General features: G+C 47.1%; 1 protein-coding gene across 2 annotated transcripts in view; it reads left to right on the forward strand.

Annotated features, from left to right (window-relative positions):
• The window catches only part of TRPM6 (transient receptor potential cation channel subfamily M member 6), a 527,875-nt gene that overhangs the window by 436,091 nt on the left and 67,897 nt on the right, over window positions 1-23,887 (forward strand). For both annotated transcript variants that reach the window (XM_063913863.1, XM_063913865.1), the window contains exons 29-31: window positions 421-518; window positions 3,038-3,078; window positions 14,658-14,683. In XM_063913863.1, the coding sequence (XP_063769933.1) occupies window positions 421-518; window positions 3,038-3,078; window positions 14,658-14,683 (165 nt within the window). The remainder of the gene's footprint in view (window positions 1-420; window positions 519-3,037; window positions 3,079-14,657; window positions 14,684-23,887) is intronic.

The following is a 23,887-nucleotide window of genomic DNA, read 5'->3' on the forward strand; positions in this document are numbered from 1 at the left end:
TGACTGAGTCAGTGGGCGGGACTATATGGTGAGGTCCCGATGCATCCTGGGTTGCCAGAAAGCTCGTGACCGTGTTGGTGCCATCTCCGCTGTCGCTCAACCATATCCCAATGTTATCCTGTGGATACCTGTGGACATAAGAGAAATCACGTTATCAACGGTAAGTTCTTACCATAACGTCTATTTCTGGGATGCGGTCGCACTGTGAAGTTTTGAGCACACATGCAGCGGCTGCTGTGCACGTGCAGATCTCCGAAAATCATCTGTTTGCGATCTTTAGAGAAGAGATCTGTGTACCATGCTGAATGAGGTCCTATACTAGCAGTGCTTAATATTATAGAGTGTGCATCTGCATTTTCTTTTTTTTTTTCTGTGTTACACCTCAATTAGCAAACTCTGTTGATGTCTTGTGTTTTCCAGGATTGGAGCACATGAGTTATGTACAACAGCAGCTGATGACTCAAGAACTCGAAATAAATTTTGCACAAACGAGTGAATACTTGAGGCAATCTCAAGAGGTAAGTGCTCATAAAAGGCCTGATTTAGAGGTAGATGTTAGCTGAATGCAATGTTGGTACAATTGGGCAATTATTTGCTAATGCGCAAATTATTAAACAAAATGCAACATCACACGCATTAGTCTGATTGTACACCCAAAGGTGGCCTGAACACAAAATAGTCCATCTCGAGGCCATGTTTAATTTAGTATTATGGGTGTCAGTGGAAGCAACTGTGCTCTCAGATGCATAGCTGATTCCATAGTGGCCACGTTCAGACAGAGACACTGCAAGTGTCAATGGTGGATGCAGTGGTTCGCCGATGGTGGACTCTCTAGAACAATGGTTCCCAAACTCGGCCCTCAAGTACTCTTAACAGTATAGGTTTTAAAGATATCCATGGCTCAGCACAGATGGTTAAGTCAAAGTGATAGAGGTACTGTGGCTAAGCATGTATATACCTAAAACCCAGACCGGTTGAGAACCACTGCTATAGAACCACCAGCAGTGCTGCTGCGTACAGGGACACAGAAAATGGGTGTTTCCAGGCTTGCACTCTTCAATGCACGCTAAAAAACAAGGGCTAAAACTAGCATTTGCATATTATCGCACACACGACTCCGCCAATGGGCGCTAGAGCAGACGCAGCACCGTCCATCTCTGAATCAGGTCCAGAATCTCGAAATTATATAAGTTAAAGGAGCTAATATTGCATCTGTACAATGTTGTCGTCATTATTCATTTTGCTTTGTACTGGTCATACCCAAGTGTTTTCTCACCCAAAACTTACACATTATTATAATACTGAGAAACCATGAAACACTGCAGTAAGAGACTATTGTAAAGCTGATCACTACATGAAATATGTACGTTTTGAATTTGGTGAAACAGTGTACTGTAAGTTACCAGGTGTGTATGGAAATACAAGCAATAAAAGAGCACATGCTAAAGCACTCTGTTGAAGGCTTGGGGACTGCACATTAGTATCTAATGCAGTCATGTCAAATTTGCATCCTCCCTGGGACCATTTTGGGTGCCATGATGATTTTAGGGGCCAGCAACACAAATGTTCAAAGTACTGTACATTATAAATACAATTTTTATACAATAAAAACTGGTTAGAACTGTTACCATCAGGACACTTGCCAGTTTGGGGATTTGAATCAATATTATGTCTGCACAGTTACAGAGGGACATGTTGCTTCCACTATTTGACCAATGGGCAATGTTTTTTTGTTTTTTGTTTTTAAAGAAAAAAAGTGCCGTATTCAGAAGAGTTACAAGTCCACACAAGTAGCTTCTATACACTGGACACATTTTCAGATGCCTCTACTGTACAGGCAGTATGGATCTCTCACAAATTCTTTAACCAGCACCTGTATCAGACAGCCTTGCTTGGTGTAGCACAATAGCCTATAAAAGGGGTGCTATGCACCACAAACATGGGGTCCAGCCTGCTATAGAGAAAAACATTCCCAAACTAGTCAGCTATAGGCTATTCCCTCAACTGGAAGAAGAGCCACACAAAAAAAACAGCTTCCCCTGAGTTATGGTTATATGGGCCAGGGTAAGTACCAGGCCTAAGGGGGACATTTACTAAGCAGTGATAAGAGCTGAGAAGTGAGCCAGTGGAGAAGTTGCTCCATCAACCAATCAGCAGCTGTGTATAATTTTATAGTATGCAAATGTATAGATGTTACTTCAGTGCTGATTGGTTGCCATGGGCAACTTCTCCACTGGCTCACTTCTCCGCTCTTATCACTGCTTAGTAAATGTCCCCCTAAGACTCCTGGAGTGGCAGAGTGTTCCCAGGATATTGCCATTAAACCAAAAGTTTAAGTGTAAATCAAACACCATTTAAAAATAAACTTCTAATTGAAAAATACATTCCAAATCTACATTCACCAATTTTTTTAAATGTAAAATAAAATCCTATTTTCTTCTTGTGACTCGATCCATCCTAGTCCAAATTACACATGCTGGAACTGATGGGGTAGTCACATTTCCTCACCAGGTGTACCAATCTTGGAAATTGCTCAGGCTGATGAAAGTGCCCCTGGGAGTTTCAGTACAGGACTGCTACCCTCTAAGGGGGGTTGGGACACATGTTTGCCGAGCAGCCTTGTTTTCACTATAGTAGGTGGAGTCTTTACTTCTATTTTTTTTTTAATTCATAGTATATGTTTTTATACATACAGATATACATAAACTGTATGGGGTGCACAGTAATTGCCATGCAGAATGCACGCATGCAGAATCTGTGCCAGATTCTATTTGAAATCCGGATTGCAAACCCCACTAACCAGTGTTACTTTTGATGAGAGATTTTTTTTTTCTTTAGCTGGCCATTGTCCTATGTTAAATGAAGACACATTTTTATTCATTTAACCTTTATATGGTTTTAATGTTACAATTATTCACTACAGGTTACGTTTTATGTTAATATTAAGTTATCAAGATAAAACGTAACCTTGTTATAAAATGTGTAAACTCTTCCAGGTCTTTTCCTAGTGCCATGTAACCCTGTTGTCTCTGTGTAGGAACTGCACAATGGCACAGTTCAGCTGAGGAGGAGCTCTTTGTAAGTACACTAATCAATGACTGCTATTGTTTCTGCATTTCACAAAAGATTTACTACACTTTTAGATGTGAATAGTACTGTAGTATCTTGTTACGCCACTTGATGCCTACCATTACAAAGCACCCACGCATTGCTGGAGTATATGTAAGCCTCCTTGAACACCGTTTAAATAATCACCGTACAATAAGCTTTCTAGGAAGACCTATTCAGCATCAGTTATGTAATAAAACAAAATGCACTACATATGCTTTTTAAATATATGCCCACAGATGTTCATTGTGTACAGAATCACCGGCCTCTCAACCACCTACTTATTTATTTGATTAGTTATATGATAGAAATTAAAGTCATTATTCAACATTAATATAGTACAGTATATCACAGTCTTTATATTATTGATCTTGAAATTATGCCTGAATAACTTAAGCATATATATGTAACTGCACCAATATGCAAAACCATGTTCTTTTCTCCTCCTCCATGGCAGCACCCCCTGGCCTAAGGGGCTAATCTTTCCATATGCCAGAATTAGTATAGGAGAGAAGACACACTTGAAAGGGTGGCCATGAGTTTGTGCTGGTAGACACTTTTTGTTTCTGTTTTGTGGTGGGGGGCGTTGCTACTATTGGGTGTGTACAGGTCTGACTCAGGGCCGGATTAAGCTTTCGGGGGACCCGGGGCACTTAAGACATGTGGTCTTTCCCCTCTTGTTAGCCCCACCCCCCCCTGGCTGTTCCTACTGTGTGTCTCCTCCTCCCCCCACCTCCATGAGGCAACAATGCAGAATTTACCTGCACTCCTTCAGTGGGGCAGGCTCCAGAGTCTCCTCTAGGACAGGGAGGGGACAGATTCTGCTCATCTCCAGTCTCTTCCAGCAGCAGCTCATCCAGCAGCAACGTGTCAGCTGAGATTAATATGTAGAGGCAGGGACCTGTTACTGACGGCAGGTATCAGGGATGAAGGGATTACTGTGTACAGGTAGGGACCTGTTACTGAGAACAGGGCTGTGGGGATTACTATGCAGACGCAGGGATCAGGTATGCAGCAGCAATTACTATGCAGATGTAGGGACTTGTTACTTAGGGCAGGGATCAGAGATGTAGGGAGTACTATGTAGAGGTAGGGACCTGTTACTAATGGCAGGGATCAGGCATGTGGGGATTACTATGTACGGGTAAAGACATGGTATTGAGAGCAGGGATTACTATAGACAGGTAGGGACCTGTAACTGAGGACAGAGCTCAGGAATAGGGACCTGTTACTGAGGGCAGGGGTCAGGGATGCGGAGATTACTATATACAGGTAGGTTACTGAGGGCAGAGCTCAGGCATAGGGACCTGTTACTGAGGGCAGGGATGCAGGGATTATTATGTACAGGTAGGGACCTGTTACTGAGGGCAGGGATGCAGAGATTATTATGTACAGGTAGGGACCTGTTACTGAGGGCAGGGATGCAGAGATTATTATGTACAGGTAGGGACCTGTTACTGAGGGCAGGGATGCAGAGATTATTATGTACAGGTAGGGACCTGTTACTGAGGGCAGAGCTCAGGCATAGGGACCTGTTACTGAGGGCAGGGATGCAGGGATTATTATGTACAGGTAGGGACCTGTTACTGAGGGCAGAGCTCAGGCATAGGGACCTGTTACTGAGGGCAGGGATGCAGGGATTATTATGTACAGGTAGGGACCTGTTACTGAGGGCAGAGCTCAGGCATAGGGACCTGTTACTGAGGGCAGGGATGCAGGGACTACTATGTACAGGTAGGGACCTGTTATTGAGGACACAGATCAGGCATGTGGGGATTACTAAGTAGAGGTAGTGACCTGTTACTTAGGGCAGGGATGAGGCATAGGGACCTGTTACTGAGGGTAGGGATCAGGGATGCGGGGATTACTATGTACAGGTAGGGACCTATTACTTAGGGCAGAGATCAGACATAAGGACCTACTACTGAAGGCAGGGATTACTATATGCAGGTAAGGACCTGTTATTAAGGGCAGGGATCAGGGATGTGGGGATTACTACAGATCTGTCCACTCACATCTAGCCTTGCTGAACGTTAAACATGCCGTGGCATGACTTGGTAGCGCCGAGAGTCTTTTTGTGCAAATGTTTCTTTTTTTTGCGTTTTATTATCAAAATTATGCAAATAGGACGCACAAGCAGCTTTTGCCAATTGCGGCATGCCTATATTCTGTGTGCGACTGCTGCTGTATATGCATACAAAATGCTACACTACAGTGTTTTCCTAGAAAATGCAGAGATTACTATGCAGATGTAGGGACCTGTTACGTAGGACAGGGATGTGGGAATTACTATGTAGTAGTAGTAGGGACCTGTTACTGAGGAATGGGTATGATATAATGGCTGACGGGATGCCGGCTGTCACTATACCGCTATGCTCACCACGCTTCGGGCCCAAGCTTGCCACGCTTTGGGCCACAGGTTCTATTCCCACTCAGTTGGTGGGGTGGACCCACCAACCGAGTGGGAATTACGGTGGTGGTGGTGGTGGTGGGGGGGGGGGTCAGCATTGTGACCGCCGCTAATATGTCGACTGATGGGATTCCAGCATGGGGTTCCTGAACTCCGGGATCCAAACAGCTGGTATTATAACTACATCCCATTACTGAGAACAGGGATGCAGGGATTACTATGCAGAGGTATGGACCTGTTACCGAGGACAGTGATCAGTAGGCCCAGGATTTTTAGGAAGAAAAAACATAAAATAGCAGAAGCGCTAGTGTGTGGCTGATTACAAGTTGCCTGCTGCCGTCAAGGTATGAGGTATGCCTTCCTCAAAATATTGAAATACAAAAGAAAAAGCCCCAGTGGCGCAAAGGCAGCTTTCATTGCCTAGCGATCGCCTCTGCGACAGAGGCAGTCGCTGGACAGGAGGGGGAGAGGTCCGGCCAATGCAGGCGTGGCCGGACCGTTGGGGGGGGGGGGTGGGGAGACCGTGGCGGCTGCGTGACGTCTCACGCAGCCGCTGCGGCCAGGGGCAGCGACAATTCACTTCCGGCCAGCCGCAGGAGCTGCTCTGGCTGGGAGATGCTCCTCAAATACAAAGGCATCGCCATGTCAGGGAAGATGATCGTAGCTGTGCTAAATTTAGCACACCTACGATCAACTCGGAATGACCCCCCTGTCTCTTCAACCGGTTTCTCCACACTGAAGGGTGGCTTTCTCAAGAAGCAAGGAGTTTTAGTATCTAAAAAAAAAATTTTTTTTTCTCTAACGTCCTAGTGGATGCTGGGGACTCCGTAAGGACCATGGGGAATAGACGGGCTCCGCAGGAGACAGGGCACTTTAAGAAAGAATTAGGAATACTGGTGTGCACTGGCTCCTCCCTCTATGTCCCTCCTCCAGACCTCAGTTTGAATCTGTGCCCGGACGAGCTGGGTGCACCTTAGTGAGCTCTCCTGAGCTTGCTAAATAGAAAGTATTTTGTTAGGATTTTTTTATTTTCAGAGAGATCTGCTGGCAACAGACTCTGCTACGTGGGACTGAGGGGAGAGAAGCAGCCCTACTCACTGTGGATAGGTCATGCTTCTTAGGCTACTGGACACCATTAGCTCCAGAGGGATCGTACACAGGAACGCACCCTTGGTCGTCCGATCCCAGAGCCGCGCCGCCGTCCCCCTCGCAGAGCCAGAAGACAGAAGCCGGCGTGAGAAGCAAGAAGACTTCAAAAGCGGCGGCAGAAGACTCCAGTCTTCATATGAGGTAGCGAACAGCACTGCAGCTGTGCGCCATTGCTCCCACATTAAACCCACACACTCCGGTCACTGTAGGGTGCAGGGCGCAGGGGGGGGCGCCCTGGGCAGCAATTAGAGACCTCTTGGCAAAGTGGGCATATATACAGTTGGGCACTGTATATATGCATGAGCCCCCGCCATTATTTTACACAAAATTGCGGGATAGAAGCCCGCCGCTGAGGGGGCGGGGCTTCTTCCTCAGCACTCACCAGCGCCATTTTCTCTCCACAGCTCCGCTGAGAGGAAGCTCCCCAGGCTCTCCCCTGCAGATTCACGGTATAAAGAGGGTAAAAAGAGAGGGGGGGCACATAAATTTAGCGCAAAATCAGTATATACAGCAGCTACTGGGTAAACACTAAGTTACTGTGTAATTCCTGGGTCATATAGCGCTGGGGTGTGTGCTGGCATACTCTCTCTGTCTCTCCAAAAGGCCTTGTGGGGGTTCTGTCTTCAAATAGAGCATCCCCTGTGTGTGTGGTGTGTCGGTACGCTTGTGTCGGCATGTTTGACGAGGAAGGCTGTGTGGAAGCAGAGCAGGTACAAATGAATGTGGGATCGCCGCCGACGCCCGATTGGATGGATATGTGGAAGGTTTTAAATGATAATGTTAATTCTTTGCATAAAAGGTTGGATAAAGCTGAAGCCTTGGGACAGTCAGCGTCTCAACCCAGGCCTGATCCTACAGCACAGAGGCCGTCAGGGTCTCAGAAGCGCCCACTATCCCAAATTGTTGACACAGATATCGACACGGATTCTGACTCCAGTGTCGATGGCGATGATGCAAAGTTGCAGCCTAAAATGGCTAAAGCCATCCGCTACATGATTATAGCAATGAAGGATATATTGCACATCTCAGAGGAAAACCCAGTCCCTGACAAGAGGGTTTATATGTTTGGGGAAAAAAGGCATGAGGTGACCTTTCCCCCTTCACATGAGTTAAATGAGTTATGTGAAAAAGCTTGGGAATCTCCAGATAGAAAACTGCAGATTTCCAAACGGTTGCTTATGGTGTATCCTTTCCCGCCAACGGACAGGTTACGCTGGGAATCCTCCCCTAGGGTAGACAAAGCTTTGAATACTTTATCTGAGGAACTTGATACCTTGGACAAGGATACTATAGTACTGACCCTGGGGCATATAAAAGACGCTGTCCTATATATGAGAGATGCCCAAAGAGACATCAACCTACTGGGCTCTAGAATAAATGCAATGTCGATTTCTGCCAGAAGGGTCCTGTGGACTCGGCAATGCACAGGCGATGCTGACTCAAAAAGGCACATGGAGGTTTTACCTTATAAGGGTGAGGAATTGTTCTGGGAAAGATGGTGGCGTCATACGAGGCCATTCCCTTCAGCAGGTTCCATGCGAGGATCTTTCAGTGGGATCTGTTGGACAAGTGGTCCGGATCGCATCTGCAGATGCATCGGCTGATCACCCTATCCGCCAGGGCCAGGGTGTCTCTTCTGTGGTGGCTGCAGAGTGCTCGCCTTCTCGAGGGTCGCAGGTTCGGCATTCAGGACTGGGTCCTGGTGACCACGGATGCAAGCCTCCTAGGGTGGGGTGCAGTCACACAGGGAAGAAATTTCCAGGGTCTGTGGTCAAGTCAGGAGACTTGTCTGCACATCAATATCCTGGAACTAAGGGCCATATACAACGCCCTCAGTCAAGCGGAGCCTCTGCTTCGCAACCAACCGGTGCTGATTCAGTCAGACAACATCACCGCAGTGGCTCATATAAACCGCCAAGGCGGCACAAGGAGCAGGGTGGCGATGGCGGAAGCCACCAGAATTCTTCGCTGGGCGGAGAATCACGTAAAAGCACTGTCAGCAGTGTTCATTCGGGAGTGGACAACTGGGAAGCAGACTTCCTCAGCAGGCACGACCTCCACCCGGGAGAGTGGGGACTTCATCAAGAAGTCTTCATGCAGATTACAAGTCGTTGGGAACTGCCACAGGTGGACATGATGGCATCCCGCCTCAACAAAAAGCTACAAATGTATTGCGCCAGGTCAAGAGACCCTCAGGCGATAGCTGTGGACGCACTAGTGACACCGTGGGTGTTCCAGTCGGTTTATGTGTTTCCTCCTCTTCCTCTCATACCCAAGGTGCTGAGAATAGTAAGAAAAAGAGGAGTGAGAACAATACTCATTGTTCCGGATTGGCCAAGAAGGACTTGGTATCCAGAACTGCAAGAAATGCTCACAGAGGACCCATGGCCTCTGCCTCTAAGACAGGATCTGTTGCAACAGGGGCCCTGTCTGTTCCAAGACTTACCGCGGCTGCGTTTGACGGCATGGCGGTTGAACGCCGGATCCTAGCAGAAAAAGGCATTCCGGATGAGGTTATTCCTACGCTGATAAAGGCTAGGAAGGACGTGACGGCTAAACATTATCACCGTATATGGCGAAAATATGTTGCTTGGTGTGAGGCCAGGAATGCCCCTACAGAGGAATTCCAGCTGGGCCGTTTCCTTCACTTCCTACAGTCGGGAGTGACTATGGGCTTAAAATTGGGATCCATTAAGGTCCAGATTTCGGCCCTATCCATTTTCTTTCAAAAGGAACTGGCTTCTCTTCCTGAAGTTCAGACGTTTGTAAAGGGAGTGCTGCATATTCAGCCCCCTTTTGTGCCACCAGTGGCACCTAGGGATCTTAACGTGGTGTTGAGTTTCCTGAAATCACACTGGTTTGAGCCACTTAAAACCGTGGAGTTAAAATATCTCACGTGGAAGGTGGTCATGCTATTGGCCTTAGCTTCGGCTAGGCGGGTGTCAGAATTGGCGGCTTTGTCACATAAAAGCCCCTATCTGGTTTTCCATATGGACAGGGCAGAATTACGGACTCGTCCGCAATTTCTGCCAAAAGTGGTGTCATGTTTTTATTTGAACCAACCTATTGTGGTGCCTGTGGCTACTCGTGACTTGGAGGATTCCAAGTTACTAGATGTAGTCAGGGCTTTGAAGGTTTATGTAGCCAGAACGGCTGGAGTCAGGAAAACTGAGTCGCTGTTTATCCTGTATGCATCCAACAAGCTGGGTGCTCCTGCTTCAAAGCAAACTATTGTTCGCTGGATCTGTAACACGATTCAGCAGGCTCATTCTGCGGCTGGATTGCCGCCTCCAAAATCAGTAATAGCCCATTCCACAAGGAAGGTGGGCTCTTCTTGGGCGGCTGCCCGAGGGGTCTCGGCATTACAGCTTTGCCGAGCAGCTACTTGGTCGGGTTCAAACACTTTTGCAAAGTTCTACAAGTTTGATGCCCTGGCTGAGGAGGACCTTGTGTTTGCTCATTCGGTGCTGCAGAGTCATCCGCACTCTCCCGCCCGTTTGGGAGCTTTGGTATAATCCCCATGGTTCTTACGGAGTCCCCAGCATCCACTAGGACGTTAGAGAAAATAAGATTTTACTTACCGGTAAATCTATTTCTCGTAGTCCGTAGTGGATGCTGGGCGCCCGTCCCAATACTTGTATATAGTTATTGCTTAAATAAGGGTTATGTTATGGTGGCATCAGGTTTATCTGATGCTCTGTTGTTGTTCATACTGTTAACTGGGTAAGTTTATCACAAGTTATACGGTGTGATTGGTGTGACTGGTATGAGTCTTACCCTGGATTCCAAAATCCTTTCCTTGTACTGTCAGCTCTTCCGGGCACAGTTTCCTAAACTTAGGTCTGGAGGAGGGACATAGAGGGAGGAGCCAGTGCACACCAGTATTCCTAATTCTTTCTTAAAGTGCCGTGTCTCCTGCGGAGCCCGTCTATTCCCCATGGTCCTTACAGAGTCCCCAGCATCCACTACGGACTACGAGAAATAGCTTTACCGGTAAGTAAAATCTTATTTTTTAAACCATGTTTTATAGGTTTTGAAAATCTCAGTTTAGGAATTTATACATTGTATGAAATTAAAACAAAACCACGCAACATATCATTATGTTTGAAACACTGTGCCTTTAATACAGATGTGTCCTGCTACCATACATCCCAATTGTCCGGAATTTCGCGGGGACTGTTCCGATGTCCCACCCATGGGCAACAGTGTCCTGCAGTGGCTGGGGGGGTGGGGCAGTTGGGAGTCTCTCTGTCACTCGCTGCTAAGCTGCAGAGCAGCGGTGAATGGCCGATGTGTGCATGCGTACAGCATCTGTTCACAGGAGCTGGAGGCTTGGCCAGCAGAAAAAAAAACAAGACAGAGAAGCAGACTCTCTTTTTTGGGGCACTCTTTGCATTCCCGCAAAATCAAGTCAATTTTGCAGTGACAACGCCCCTTTTTTTCGGGCGATGTCCCAACTCGTTGGCGATGTTGGGAGGTATGTGCTACTACTTGCAGTGTTTGCTCCCACGCTGTGCTATGCCGCAGGAGGCTACAATCCATTCACAGCACAGCTTTCCCATACAATCAAAAGGGTTGTGGGTGCATGCGTATAGTCGCACCCCTGAATCTATCGATCCAGCAGTCGCACTGCATGCGCTACGCAGCAAGACTATAAAAGAACACATCTGTATATATGAATTACATATGAATACTACCCATTCCACACGTTTCACAGTAAATTTACTGTATATAGTTTCAACTTAAGTAACAGAATTAGGTCTTTTTGGGTTCTAACAGTCAAAATAAGTCATTTTAGGTCATGGAAACACCCATATTAGGTCATTTTAGGTCATGGAAACATTAAGTATGTTATTCTCTGGTACATAAAACATAAAAGGAAACTAAAATTTTGAGTGTACCGGGAAAGGATTAAAATAGGTTAGAACCTAAGAATCCGGGGCTAAGTGATCAGGGATGTGAAGATTACTATGTATGGGTAGGAACCTGTTATTGAGGGCAGAGATGAGGGATGTGGGGTTGTTATGGAGAGGTAGGGACCTGTTACCGAACGCAGGTATCAGGGAGGGGGCATGCCAGGACTGCTGTAATACAGTATGTTGTAGCACTACCTCTCTCGGAAGTAGCACTTTGCATCCATTTCCTCTTGTGTAGCTCTAGTGGGGTCGGGTAAGATGATGTTTGAGCTGTTCATCACTTTCCAAGTGGAAGAGAGCATAGATTGATAGGATGAGGCTTTATAAAGCCTGTATTCCCATAATCCTTTGCATCCACATGTGCATGATGAGTCGCATACTGTGCCGATATTCAACCAGTTGGCAGATGTTTTAAGTACTACACATGCGTCCCAATTGTTACTACACCAAGACACAGAAAGAATTTGGTCACAGGAAGTGTGATTTTTAGTGTGCGTTACTATGTAGAGGTAGGGACCTCTTAATGAGGGCAGGGAGCAAGGGTGTGGAAATGTTTTATCTGGGAAGAAATAACCTTGATCTTGTGCTGGGTGTATCAGCTTCTCCCCTCACCTGTAATAAATGTTTTTTTCTCTCCTTTCACTTGCCTTAATCAGAGAGATGGGGCTGAGGGGGCGTAGCTGGGTCAGGAAGGGGGGTGTCCATGGCAGGAGGGGCGTCTGGGAGTGGGTGTGTCTAGGTAGGGAGGGGGCATGCCAGGATTGCTGTAATATGTTGTAGCACTACCTCTCTCGGAAGTAGCACTTTGCATCCATTTCCTCTTGTGTAGCTTTAGGGGTGGTCTTCTGTTTGCCGGCGGCCGGGCTCCCGACGACCAGCATACTGGCGCCGGCATACCGACATCTTTTCTCCCTCTTGGGGGTCCACGACTCCCCTGGAGGGAGAATAGATGACAGTGCCCGCAGCGGGGCTCATTTGCGCTCGCCCAGCTTGTTTGTATGCCGGCGGTCGGGATTCCGGCACCGGTATGCTGGTCGCCGGGAGCCCGGCTGCCGGCATACACTACTACACCCTAGCTCTAGTGGGGTTGGGTAAGATGATGTTTGAGCTGTTCATCACTTTCCAAGTGGAAGAGAGCATAGATTGATAGGATGAGGCTTTATAAAGCCTGTATTCCCATAATCCTTTGCATCCACATGTGCATGATGAGTCGCATACTGTGCCGATATTCAACCAGTTGGCAGATGTTTTAAGTACTACACATGCGTCCCAATTGTTACTACACCAAGACACAGAAAGAATTTGGTCACAGGAAGTGTGATTTTTAGTGTGCGTTACTATGTAGAGGTAGGGACCTCTTAATGAGGGCAGGGAGCAAGGGTGTGGAAATGTTTTATCTGGGAAGAAATAACCTTGATCTTGTGCTGGGTGTATCAGCTTCTCCCCTCACCTGTAATAAATGTTTTTTTTCTCTCCTTTCACTTGCCTTAATCAGAGAGATGGGGTTGAGGGGGCATAGCTGGGTCAGGAAGGGGGGTGTCCATGGCAGGAGGGGCGTCTGGGAGTGGGCGTGTCTAGGTAGGGAGGGGGCATGCCAGGATTGCTGTAATATGTTGTAGCACTACCTCTCTCGGAAGTAGCACTTTGCATCCATTTCCTCTTGTGTAGCTTTAGGGGTGGTCTTCTGTTTGCCGGCGGCCGGGCTCCCGACGACCAGCATACTGGCGCTGGCATACCGACATCTTTTCTCCCTCTTGGGGGTCCACGACTCCCCTGGAGGGAGAATAGATGACAGTGCCCGCAGCGGGGCTCATTTGCGCTCGCCCAGCTTGTTTGTATGCCGGCGGTCGGGATTCCGGTACCGGTATGCTGGTCGCCGGGAGCCCGGCTGCCGGCATACACTACTACACCCTAGCTCTAGTGGGGTTGGGTAAGATGATGTTTGAGCTGTTCATCACTTTCCAAGTGGAAGAGAGCATAGATTGATAAGATGAGGCTTTATAAAGCCTGTTTTCCCATAATCCTTTGCATCCACATGTGCATGATGAGTAGCAGACTGTGCCGATATTCAACCAGTTGGCAGATGTTTTAAGTACTATGCATGCGTCCCAATTACTACTACACCAAGACATAGAAGTATTTTGGTCACAGGGAGTGTGATTTTTAGTGGGCGTTCCTTGGACACACAACTGCTCACAGCTAGGAGCAAGTTTCATTGGTGTGTTTGATGGTGACTCTAAAGATACAGTGAGACAGATTTAGACAGCCACAAGACAAATCCTCAGAGGAATTAGCATAACACACAGATGTAGCTGCAGCAAAAGACTCCGTATTTTAGGAGAAAAACTGAAACTATTTAATGGGAAGGTTAATATATAGTAGGAGGTTGGCCTTTCAATGTGAGACTTGTACAGTGCACCTTCTAGGAGTCTTCTATCTCACAGCCAGGGCAAGACTGGCCATCTGGCACCTCTAACAAATGCCAGAAGGGCTGATGGGCCAGCCGCACAAAGACCAGGACTGGCTGGGCAGCGCAGCCTTCCGGCACTCTGCTCGGCCGCCCTGCATACAGAGACACAGAAGCGTGCCACTAATCCACACTCCCGTGAGCCATGACAGTGCACCCTTGGCACGCAACTACAATGCCAGGGCCATTATAGACCCTTAGTCTGTCCTTGCTCACAGCTCACGTCTGCTTTGCGGTAGTGACATCTATGGTTAGTGTACACCTTGGTGTGTGCAGTGTGGACCACCCAGGTGCACAGCCCCCCAAAAAAACGTTGAAGTGAGGTCCCTAGAAAAATAAAATAAGAGCAGGAAATAGTTTTGTCATTTAAAGAGCTGTTTAGAGTTTATACATTTAATAGTTAACTACACAGAAAATGTATTGCTAGCTTTAATGACCGTTTCATGAATTAATTATGCACTTTCATTTTGACATATATTTGGTCTGTTTTTAGATTATCATAGCTAGATCTACACAGACATAAAACAGAAAAATGTAAATAGACTAATTTGTTGAAATAGTGTAAATTAAATTTGTCATTAAGATGTTTATGTTCTTTTAATTATAGATTCAGAGATTCGGATACAGTTAAAAGTAAGTCTGTCATTACAATGTTAAAATAACATTTAATTTGGCTCTTTTTGTAAATCTTTTGTATACATGATGTAATCAGAGTAAGCAATCCTCAGTTGTCGGCATTGGGATACGGTCGTTCGGTCGACACACCTTAGGTCGACAGTCAGGTCGACCACTGAAGGTCGACATGGTCATTATGCCGACAGGTCAAAAGGTCGACATGCGTTTAGCATTTTTTTTTTTTAACTTTTTCATACTTGACGATCCATGTGGACTACAACTGGGAATGGTAACCTGTGAAGCGAGCCATGCGAGGGGACACAGTGCACTAAGTGAGGTTCCCCGTCACTTTTACGGAGAAAACGACACCAAAAAAAAGTCCAAGACCCCTTGTCGACCTTATGACCTGTCGACCTAGTACATGTCGACCTAATGACCATGTCGACCTATTGTCCTTGTCGACCTAATGCATGTTGACCTAAGTTGAGTCAACCCAACGACCCATACCCGTCCGCATTATGCAACAACAGATAAGTAGGATTCAGAATATCTTATTCCAAGATAGCCAGACCAAGTTACGCAAAGGCGGTAATTCAGAGTTGATCGCAGCAGCAAATTTGTTAGCAGCTGGGCAAAACCATGGCCCTCATTCCGAGTTGATCACTCGCTAGCTGCTTTTAGCAGCATTGCACACGCTAGACCGCCGCCCTCTGGGAGTGTATCTTAGCTTAGCAGAATAGCGAATGAAAGATTAGCAGAACTGCTACTAAATAATTCCTTGCAGTTTCTGAGTAGCTCCAGACCTACTCCTAGATTGCGATCACCTCGGTCCGTTTAGTTCCTGGTTTGACGTCACAAACACGCCCTGCGTTCGGCCAGCCACTCCCCTGTTTCTCCAGCAACTCCTGCGTTTTTACCTGGCACGCCTGCGTTTTTTAGCACACTCCCTGAAAACGCCATGTTGCCGCCCAGAAACACCCACTTCCTGTCAATCACACTACGATCACTCGAGCGATGAAAAAACGTCGCTCAAGCTTGTGTAAATCGACTAAGTTTTGTGTTAATTAACTAAGCGCATGCGTGCTGCATACCATGCGCATGCGCATTTTCTACCTAATCGCTCCGTTTCGAAAAACGGCAATTAGCGAACAACTCGGAATGACCACCCATGTGCACTGCAGGGGGGGGCAGATATAAAATTCGCAGAGAGAGTTAGATTTGGGTGGGTTATTTTGTTTCTGTGCAGGGTAAATACTGGCTGCTTTATTTTTACACTGCAAGTTAGATTTCAGATTGAACACACCCCAACCAAATCTAACTCTCTCTGCACATGTTATATCTTGCCCCCCCCCCCCCCCCCTCCCCCGCAGTGCACATGGGGCCTAATGCAGAGTTGATCGCAGCAGCAAATTTGTTAGCAGTTGGGCAAAACCATGTGCACTGCATGGGGGCAGATATAACATGTGCAGAGAGAGTTAGATTTGGGTGTGATGTGTTCAATCTGAAATCTAAATTGCAGTGTAAAAATAAAGCAGGCATACAGTATTTACCCTGCACAGAAACAAAATAACCCACCCAACTCTAACTCTCTCTGCACATGTTATATCTGCCCCCCCCCCTGTAGTGCACATAGGGTTTCATTCCGAGTTGATCGCTTGCTAGCTACTTTTTGTAGCCATGCAAACGCATAGTCGCCGCCCACGGGGGAGTGTATTTTCGCTTTGCAAGTGTGCGAACGTGTGTGCAGCCGAGCAAGACGAAAAAGTTTTTTGCAGTTTCTGAGTAGCTCTGGACTTACGGAGCCCTTGCGATCACTTCAGTCTTTTTGGTCCCGGAATTGACGTCAGACACCCGCCCTGCAAACGCTTGGACACGCCTGTGTTTTTCCAAACACTCCCAGAAAACGATCAGTTGACACTCACAAACGTCCTCTTCCTGTCATTCTCCTTACGATCGGCTGTGCAAATTGATTTTTTTGTTAAATCCATCGCCCAGCAACGATCCGCTTTGTACCCGTACAACGCGCGTGCGCATTGCAGTTCATGCACAGTAGTAACCTGTTCGCTGCGCTGCAAAAAACGTCAATGAGCGATCAACTCGGAATGACCCCCCTGGTTTTGCCCAACTGCTAACAAATTTGCTGCTGCGATCAATTCTGAATTACCCCCAAAGATTGTGGAGAATTTTCGTATTTCTAGGTAAATATAAATTTCCCTTACGTCCTAGAGGATACTGGGGTTCCATTTAGTACCATGGGGTATAGACGGGTCCACAAGGAGCCGGTCACGCTGAAGGAAGCTCCTGATGAGTTTTCCGCATTTATTTTATATGTTTGTTATTTTCAGGCAGGGCTGGTTGGCACCAGCCTGCCTGCGTCGTGGGACTTAGGAGGTGGGAACGGATCAACCTCTTGAAGGGTTAATGGTCCCGTTCCCCGCTGACAGGACACTGAGCTCCTGAGGGAACTATTCACAAGCCCCACCACGGCGAGCGTACATTCCCGCAGCACGCCTCCACCCCTAACAGAGCCAGAAGAAAGAAGAGTGGTGAGTACTAAGCCGGGGTCCCAACTAATGGGTCGCTGGCCATTATGGCGGCATGAGGGTATGGAGACGCACAGCTTCTATCCGGGTCGGAATACGTCTACAGACACAGTACACAGCTGCGTCTCAGTATACTGTACCCAGTACCCACACTGGCAAAAACAGCCTTAAAACGTTTTTCTCTCCATTTTAAGCACCAGATTACCTCAGCCAGTATAAAAAAAGTGGGAAGACCGCGCGCCATTGAAGGGGCGGGGCCTTCACTATGAGCAGATCCAGCAGCTCACCAGCGCCATTTTCCCTCTGTAGTGGACACAGACGTTGACTGACAAGAACGCACAGCTCCTCCAGAGAGACTCCAGATTACCTCAGGGGGGTCATAGCAGGGGGGGAGCGATTCTTAGTGCACTAAGGGGGTAATTCCAAGTTGATCGCAGCAGTATTTTTTTTAGCAGTTGGGCAAAACCATGTGCACTGCAGGGGAGGCAGATATAACGTGCAGAGAGAGTTAGATTTGGGTGGGTTATTTTGTTTCTATGCAGGGTAAATACTGGCTGCTTTAATTTTACACTGCAAATTAGATTGCAGTTTGAACACACCACACCCAAATCTATCTCTCTCTGCACATGTTACATCTGCCTCCCCTGCAGTACACATGGTTTTGCCCAACTGCTAAAAAAAATCCTGCTGCGATCAACTTGGAATTACCCCCGAAGTCCCCTATCAGGGTACTTAGTCTGCTACCCGGCTAAGCTTGGCATTAGCGATAAGGGTGCGTTGGGGGCTTGCTCCAATTAACTCTGTCTCCCTGAAGGGCTCTTTGTGGGTTAATTGTGCTTAACCTTTTCCTGTGTGTGCTGTCACATTTACGTTATGTCAGGCAAAGAGTGTGTTTCTTGTACAGCGGAGTGTTCCGCTTCACCAGGGGCTCACTACTGGGTACTCAGGGCAGTGCACCTTCCCAGAATAACGGGGCTGAACCGGATTGGGTTGCTTCCATTAAGCGAATGATCTCAAATATTTCTACAAAGCTATCCCGCAATGAGAGAGAGACGTAATATTTAAGACAGACTGTGGATGAGTTTATGAATAGAGTCTCAGTCCGCAAACCAGCGTCTCAATCCCCTGGCCCCGCAAAAACGATCTCTGGCCCATATCTTGCAGTCTGACTCAGACGCTGATGGGTAAGACATGGAGGTGGGTGAGGTGGATTTGGAGGTGGGGGATGCTACTCTGTCACAGGGAATAGCCTCTATAAGAGCCTCTATCAGAGATGTTCTGCAAATTCCGGATAAGTTGTCAGAGGAGTGTGAGGAATCTTATTTTAATGTAAAAAAGAAGTCATCAGTCACTTTTCCTGCATCAAAGGAATTGAATTCCCTGTTTGAAGAACCATGGGTTAATCCTGATAAGAAGTTTCAGATCCCTAAAAGGTTGCTCTCATCTTTTCCTTTTCCTCTGGAGGATAGGAAAAAATGGGAAAATCCACCGACAGTGGATGCATCAGTCTCTAGGCTGTCACGTAAAATTGTATTGCCTGTCCCTGCTGCAGCCTCCCTAAAAGATACAGCTGATCGTAAAATTGAGACTACACTCAAATCATTGTACACAGCTGCTGGAGTGGCCTAAAGACTCACTATTGCATGTGCGTGGATTACAAAAGCCATTGCTAAATGGTCAGGTAAACTAATTGAGGGGTTAGATTCCTTGTCTAGGGGGGATGTTGTTTTACTCCTGCAACATATACATGACTCTGCAAACTTTATGGTGGAAGCCATAAAAGAGATTGGTTTGCTTAATGCATGCACCACCACTATGGCAGTGTCAGCACGCAGGGACTTGTGGCTACGCCAGTGGACTGCTGATGTGGACTTCAGGAAAGCCGTGGAAGGCCTGCCATTCACAGGAGAAGCCTTGATTGGAGACGAAGTAGACAAATGGGTCTCCAAAGCTGCTGCGGATAGGTCTACGTGTCTTCCTTCCGCAGCTCCTTCAGCCAGGAAAGCTTATTCAGCTTCAAATTTACAGTCCTTTTGGACGGCCAAGTTTACGGGAAAATCCAGAGGTGCTTTTAGGTCTTCCAGAGGTGCAAGAGGTAAACCACGCAATCCAGCAACTGCAGGTGCTCAGGAACAGAGCTTATGCCTGGAGGGCTGTCAGGTGGGAGCCCGACTAAAATTCTTCAGTCACATCTGGTCAAGTTCATGCCGGGATCCCTGAGTCATAGATCTTATTTCCCAGGGCTACAAACTGGAGTTCCAAGACCTCCCACCTCACAGATTCTTCAAATCAGGCTTACCAACTTCACAAGCGGCAAGTATAACTTAACAGCATGCCATCCAAAAACTGGTACAGACTCAAGTCATTGTTCCAGTTCCATCTCATCTGCACAACAAGGGGTAGTATTCCAACTTGTTTGTAGTACCGGAACTGGACAGTTCAGTATGACCAGTTCTGAATCTCAAGTCCTTAAATCCTTTCTTAAGAGTGTTCAAGTTCAGGATGGAGTCTCTGAGAGCGGTGATCTCAGGTCTGGAGGAAGGGGAATTCCTTGTGCCTCTGGAAATCAAGGATGCGTACTTTCACATTCCGATCTGGCCGCCTCATCAGGCTTATCTATGGTTTGCACTACCAGTTCCTGGCCCTGCCATTTGGTTTCTCCACGGCACCGAGGGTATTCACCAAAGTGATGGCAGAGCTGATGATTCTCCTTCGCAAGCAGGTTGTGAACATAATTAAATACCTGGACGATCTTCTGATAAAGGCGCCATTCAGGGAGATGTTGCCGGACAGCATTGGCCTCTCAAACCAAACTTCTCCAGGATCACGGATGGATTCTGTACCTTCTGAAATCTCACCTAGAGCCAACAAGGAGGCTCCCATTCCTGGGAAAGATACTTGACATGGAGTCGCGGAAAGTGTTCCTTCCGTTGGAAAAGGCATTGGTAATCCAGTCGATGGTTCGGGATGTCCTGAAGCCAACCCGGATATCGGTGCATCTGTGCATTCGCCTTCTGGAGAAAATGGTGGCCTCTTACGAGGTGCTTCAATAAGGAAGGTTTCACGCAAGACCCTTCCAGCTAGATTTGTTGGACAAATGGACCGGATCGCATCTTCACATGCATCAGAGGATCCGTCTGTCGCCAAAAGCCAGGATCTCACTTCTGTGGTGGCTACAGACTTCTCACCTCATCAAGGGTTGGAAGTTCGGAATTCAGGACTGGATCCTGTAAACCACGGACGTAAGCCTCAGAGGTTGGGGAGCAGTGACCCAGGGGGTGCAGTTTCAAGGAAGATGGTCAAGTCAGGATATTACCCTTCCAATCAACATTCTGGAACTCAGGGCCATATACAAGTCCCTTCTGCAGGCCTCTTATCTTCTTCAGGATCGGGCCATTCAGGTCCGTCAGACAATGTGACGGCAGTGACATACATAAACCGACAGGGCGGAACAAAAAGCATAGCAGCAATGTCAGAGGTGTCAAGAATTCTCCTCTGGGCAGGAAAAAAACGCTGTGGCGTTGTCAGCGGTCTTCATTCCGGGAGTAGACAACTGGGAAGCAGACTTCCTCAGCAGACACGACCTGCACCCGGGGGAGTGGGGCCTTCACCCAGAAGTGTTCAAGTGCTTGACACATTGGTGGGGATATCCACACATCGACATGATGGCCTCTCGTCTCAACAAGAGGCTCAAGTGGTATTGTTCCAGGTCTAGAGACCCACAGGCAGTGGCGGTAGATGCTCTGACGACTCCATGGCTCAATCAGATGGTGTACGTGTTTCCTCCACTTCCTCTGATCCCAAGAATTCTCAAAAGGATAAAAAGGGAAAAGGTTCAAGCAATACTCATTGCTCTGGACTGGCCAAGAAGGGCCTGGTACACGGACCTTCTGGAGATGCTCCTCGAAGATCCGTGGCCTCTACCTCCTTGCGAGGATCTTCTGCAACAGGGCCCGTTTGTCTATCAAGACTTACCGCGGCTACGTGTGATGGCATGGAAGTTGAACGGCTGATTCTAGCCAGAAGAGAGATCCGTAACAATGTTATCCCGAGTATGATCCAAGCCAGGAAGGGGGTAACGTCTAAACATTACCACCGTATTTGGAAGAAATACGTCTCTTGGTGTGATCGGCAGAAAATATTCTGCTGTGGAATTTCACCTGGGACGTTTTCTGCTTTTTCTGCAGGCAGGTGTGGATGTGGGCCTACGTCTCGGCTCCATAAAAGTCCAGATTTCGGCCTTGTCCATTATCTGTCAAAAACATTTGGCTTCTCTCCCAGACGTTTTTGAAGGGTGTTCTGCGCATCCAACCTCTCTTTGTGCCTCCCACGGCACCTTGGGATCTCAATTTGGTGCTGCTGTTCCTCCAATTGGACTGGTTTGAACCGTTACAGGAGGTTGACGTAAAGTACCTTACGTGGAAGACCGTCACACTGTTGGCGTTGGCTTCAGCAAGACGTGTGTCGTAGCTAGGGGCGTTGTCTCACAAGAGTCCCTACTTAATTTTTCATGAGGACAGAGCTGAACTCGGAACTCAATTTCTTCCTTAGGTGGTGTCTGCGTTTCACATCAACCAACCTATTGTGGTTCCGACTGTTACGAACACCTCTGCTACTTCAAAGTCTTTGGATGTTGTGAGGGCTTTGAAGGTGTATGTAAAGAGAACAGCTCGTCACAGGGAATCCGACTCGCTGTTCGTTCTATATGATCCTTATATGATTGGGTGTCCTGCTTCAAAGCAGACAATTGCACGCTGGATCAGGTTCACTATCCAGCATGCTTATTCAACGGCAGATTTGCAGATTTCGAAATCTGTACAGGCCCACTCTACTAGGTTGGTGGGTTCTTCCTGGGTGGCTGGCCGGGGTATCTCGGCTTTACAGCTCTGCCGAGCAGCTACTTGGTCAGTTTCGAACACGTTGCTAAGTTCTACAAGTTCGATCCTTTGGTCTCTGAGAACCTTCAGTTTGGTCAATCAGTTTTGCAGGAACCTCAGCACTCTCCCACCCGGTTTGGGAGCTTTAGTACATCCCCATGGTACTAAATGGAACCCCAGTATCCTCTAAGACGTAAGAGAAAATAGGATTTTAATTACCTACCGGTGAATCCTTTTCTCGTAGTCCGTAGAGGATACTGGGCGCCCTCCTGGTGCTTCGTTCTTCCTGCCTTGTTTCTTGGTTAAGTATTGTTGGTTCAGCTGTTGCTGTTCCTGTTTAAAGTTGGATTAGCATAGCTTTCCTCTGGTGTGTGCTGGTTCGGAATCTCACCACTATCTTTATCTATCCTTCTCTCGAAGTATGTCCGTCTTCTCGGGCACAGTTTCCTAGACTAAGTCTGGTAGGAGGGGCATAGAGGGAGGAGCCAGCCCACACTATCAAATTCTTAACGTGCCCATGGCTCCTAGTGGACCCGTCTATACCCTATGGTACTAAATGGACCCCAGTATCCTCTACGGACTACGAGAAAAGGATTTACTGGTAGGTAATAAAATCCTATTTTTGTTTTTTAATTGACTGTACTACATTGTTTTGAAACAATTGCTTAGTTTACATGCAGTATTGCCACACTTTGATAACATACAGTAGGTACAAGCATATCAATCTACTACCATTGCTACTTTGGATATTTTATCAGTCATGGGTATTTACTAAAGGCAAACACAGGTGTAAAATCAAGATTTGAACTGCAAAACACGTCTGATTCTGCAAATAGAAATCAATACACAGTTGTACCAACTCGCAAGTACTTTTAAAAGAGAATAAAAATCGGAAATTTACTAAGAATCATGATTTTAAACACTGAGCAAACTCAGGGCAAAATATTCTTTTCAAATAGACGTCCCCCTGTGCAGTGTCTTTGCAGAAGGCAGCACAGATCACACTGCTTCTCTGTGTGTAAAAGCAAATAAAGTTTTAAAAATCAGGAAAAAAAATGTGTGGGGTCTCCCCCTCCCCCAAGCATAACCAGCCCTGTGCTCTTTGAGGTGTCCCTGGTTCTTAAAATACAGGGGAAAAAATGTGTAGGGGTCTCTGTATTTTTAGAACCAGCATCGGGCTCCACTAACGGGAGTAATCTCACAGCCAGGGGACACACTTCAAGGGGGCACCCTAGCCAAAGCATTCACCTTCTTCAAACAGTCAGCCCAGGCTGTGGATTCCTGGGGAAGTGGTTAACCCAATAAAGGTGTCTGCCCTCTTCAGTGTACTTCCCACACCCCTGGGCAGTGAGTGTAGGGTTGATAGCTTGTGTAAAAAGTAATTTTGTCCTTTTCAGTGCAACTACAAGTTCCAGCTAGCCTGCTTTGCTTGCCAGTACTTTGAGAACCACAAATACCAGCATGCATGGCATTAAGGGCCGTCTGGTACCTATAGTCCCCCGTAAAGGAAATATTAAAATAAAGACAGTAGTCACACACTGTAGAAAGTAAAAGTTTAATACATACAGATACACTCACACTGTACTCACCTTGTCCCAGGTGCTGATCGGTCCTCTTGTTTAGTAGAAACCCGCTGCATGGATAAAAAATAAATATACATACTCACCCAACCCTTGGCACAGGTCAGTCCTCTTCTCCATGTAGGCTTCCCCGGAGTATGAAGAAACAAGCCAGCAGATCCCGATCCATGTAGGACAATGAAACAATATATGTACATACTGGAACCTGTAGTCCCACTATAA

Source organism: Pseudophryne corroboree, chromosome 1, assembly GCF_028390025.1.
Source record: "Pseudophryne corroboree isolate aPseCor3 chromosome 1, aPseCor3.hap2, whole genome shotgun sequence".
NCBI classification, from domain to species: Eukaryota; Metazoa; Chordata; class Amphibia; order Anura; family Myobatrachidae; genus Pseudophryne; species Pseudophryne corroboree.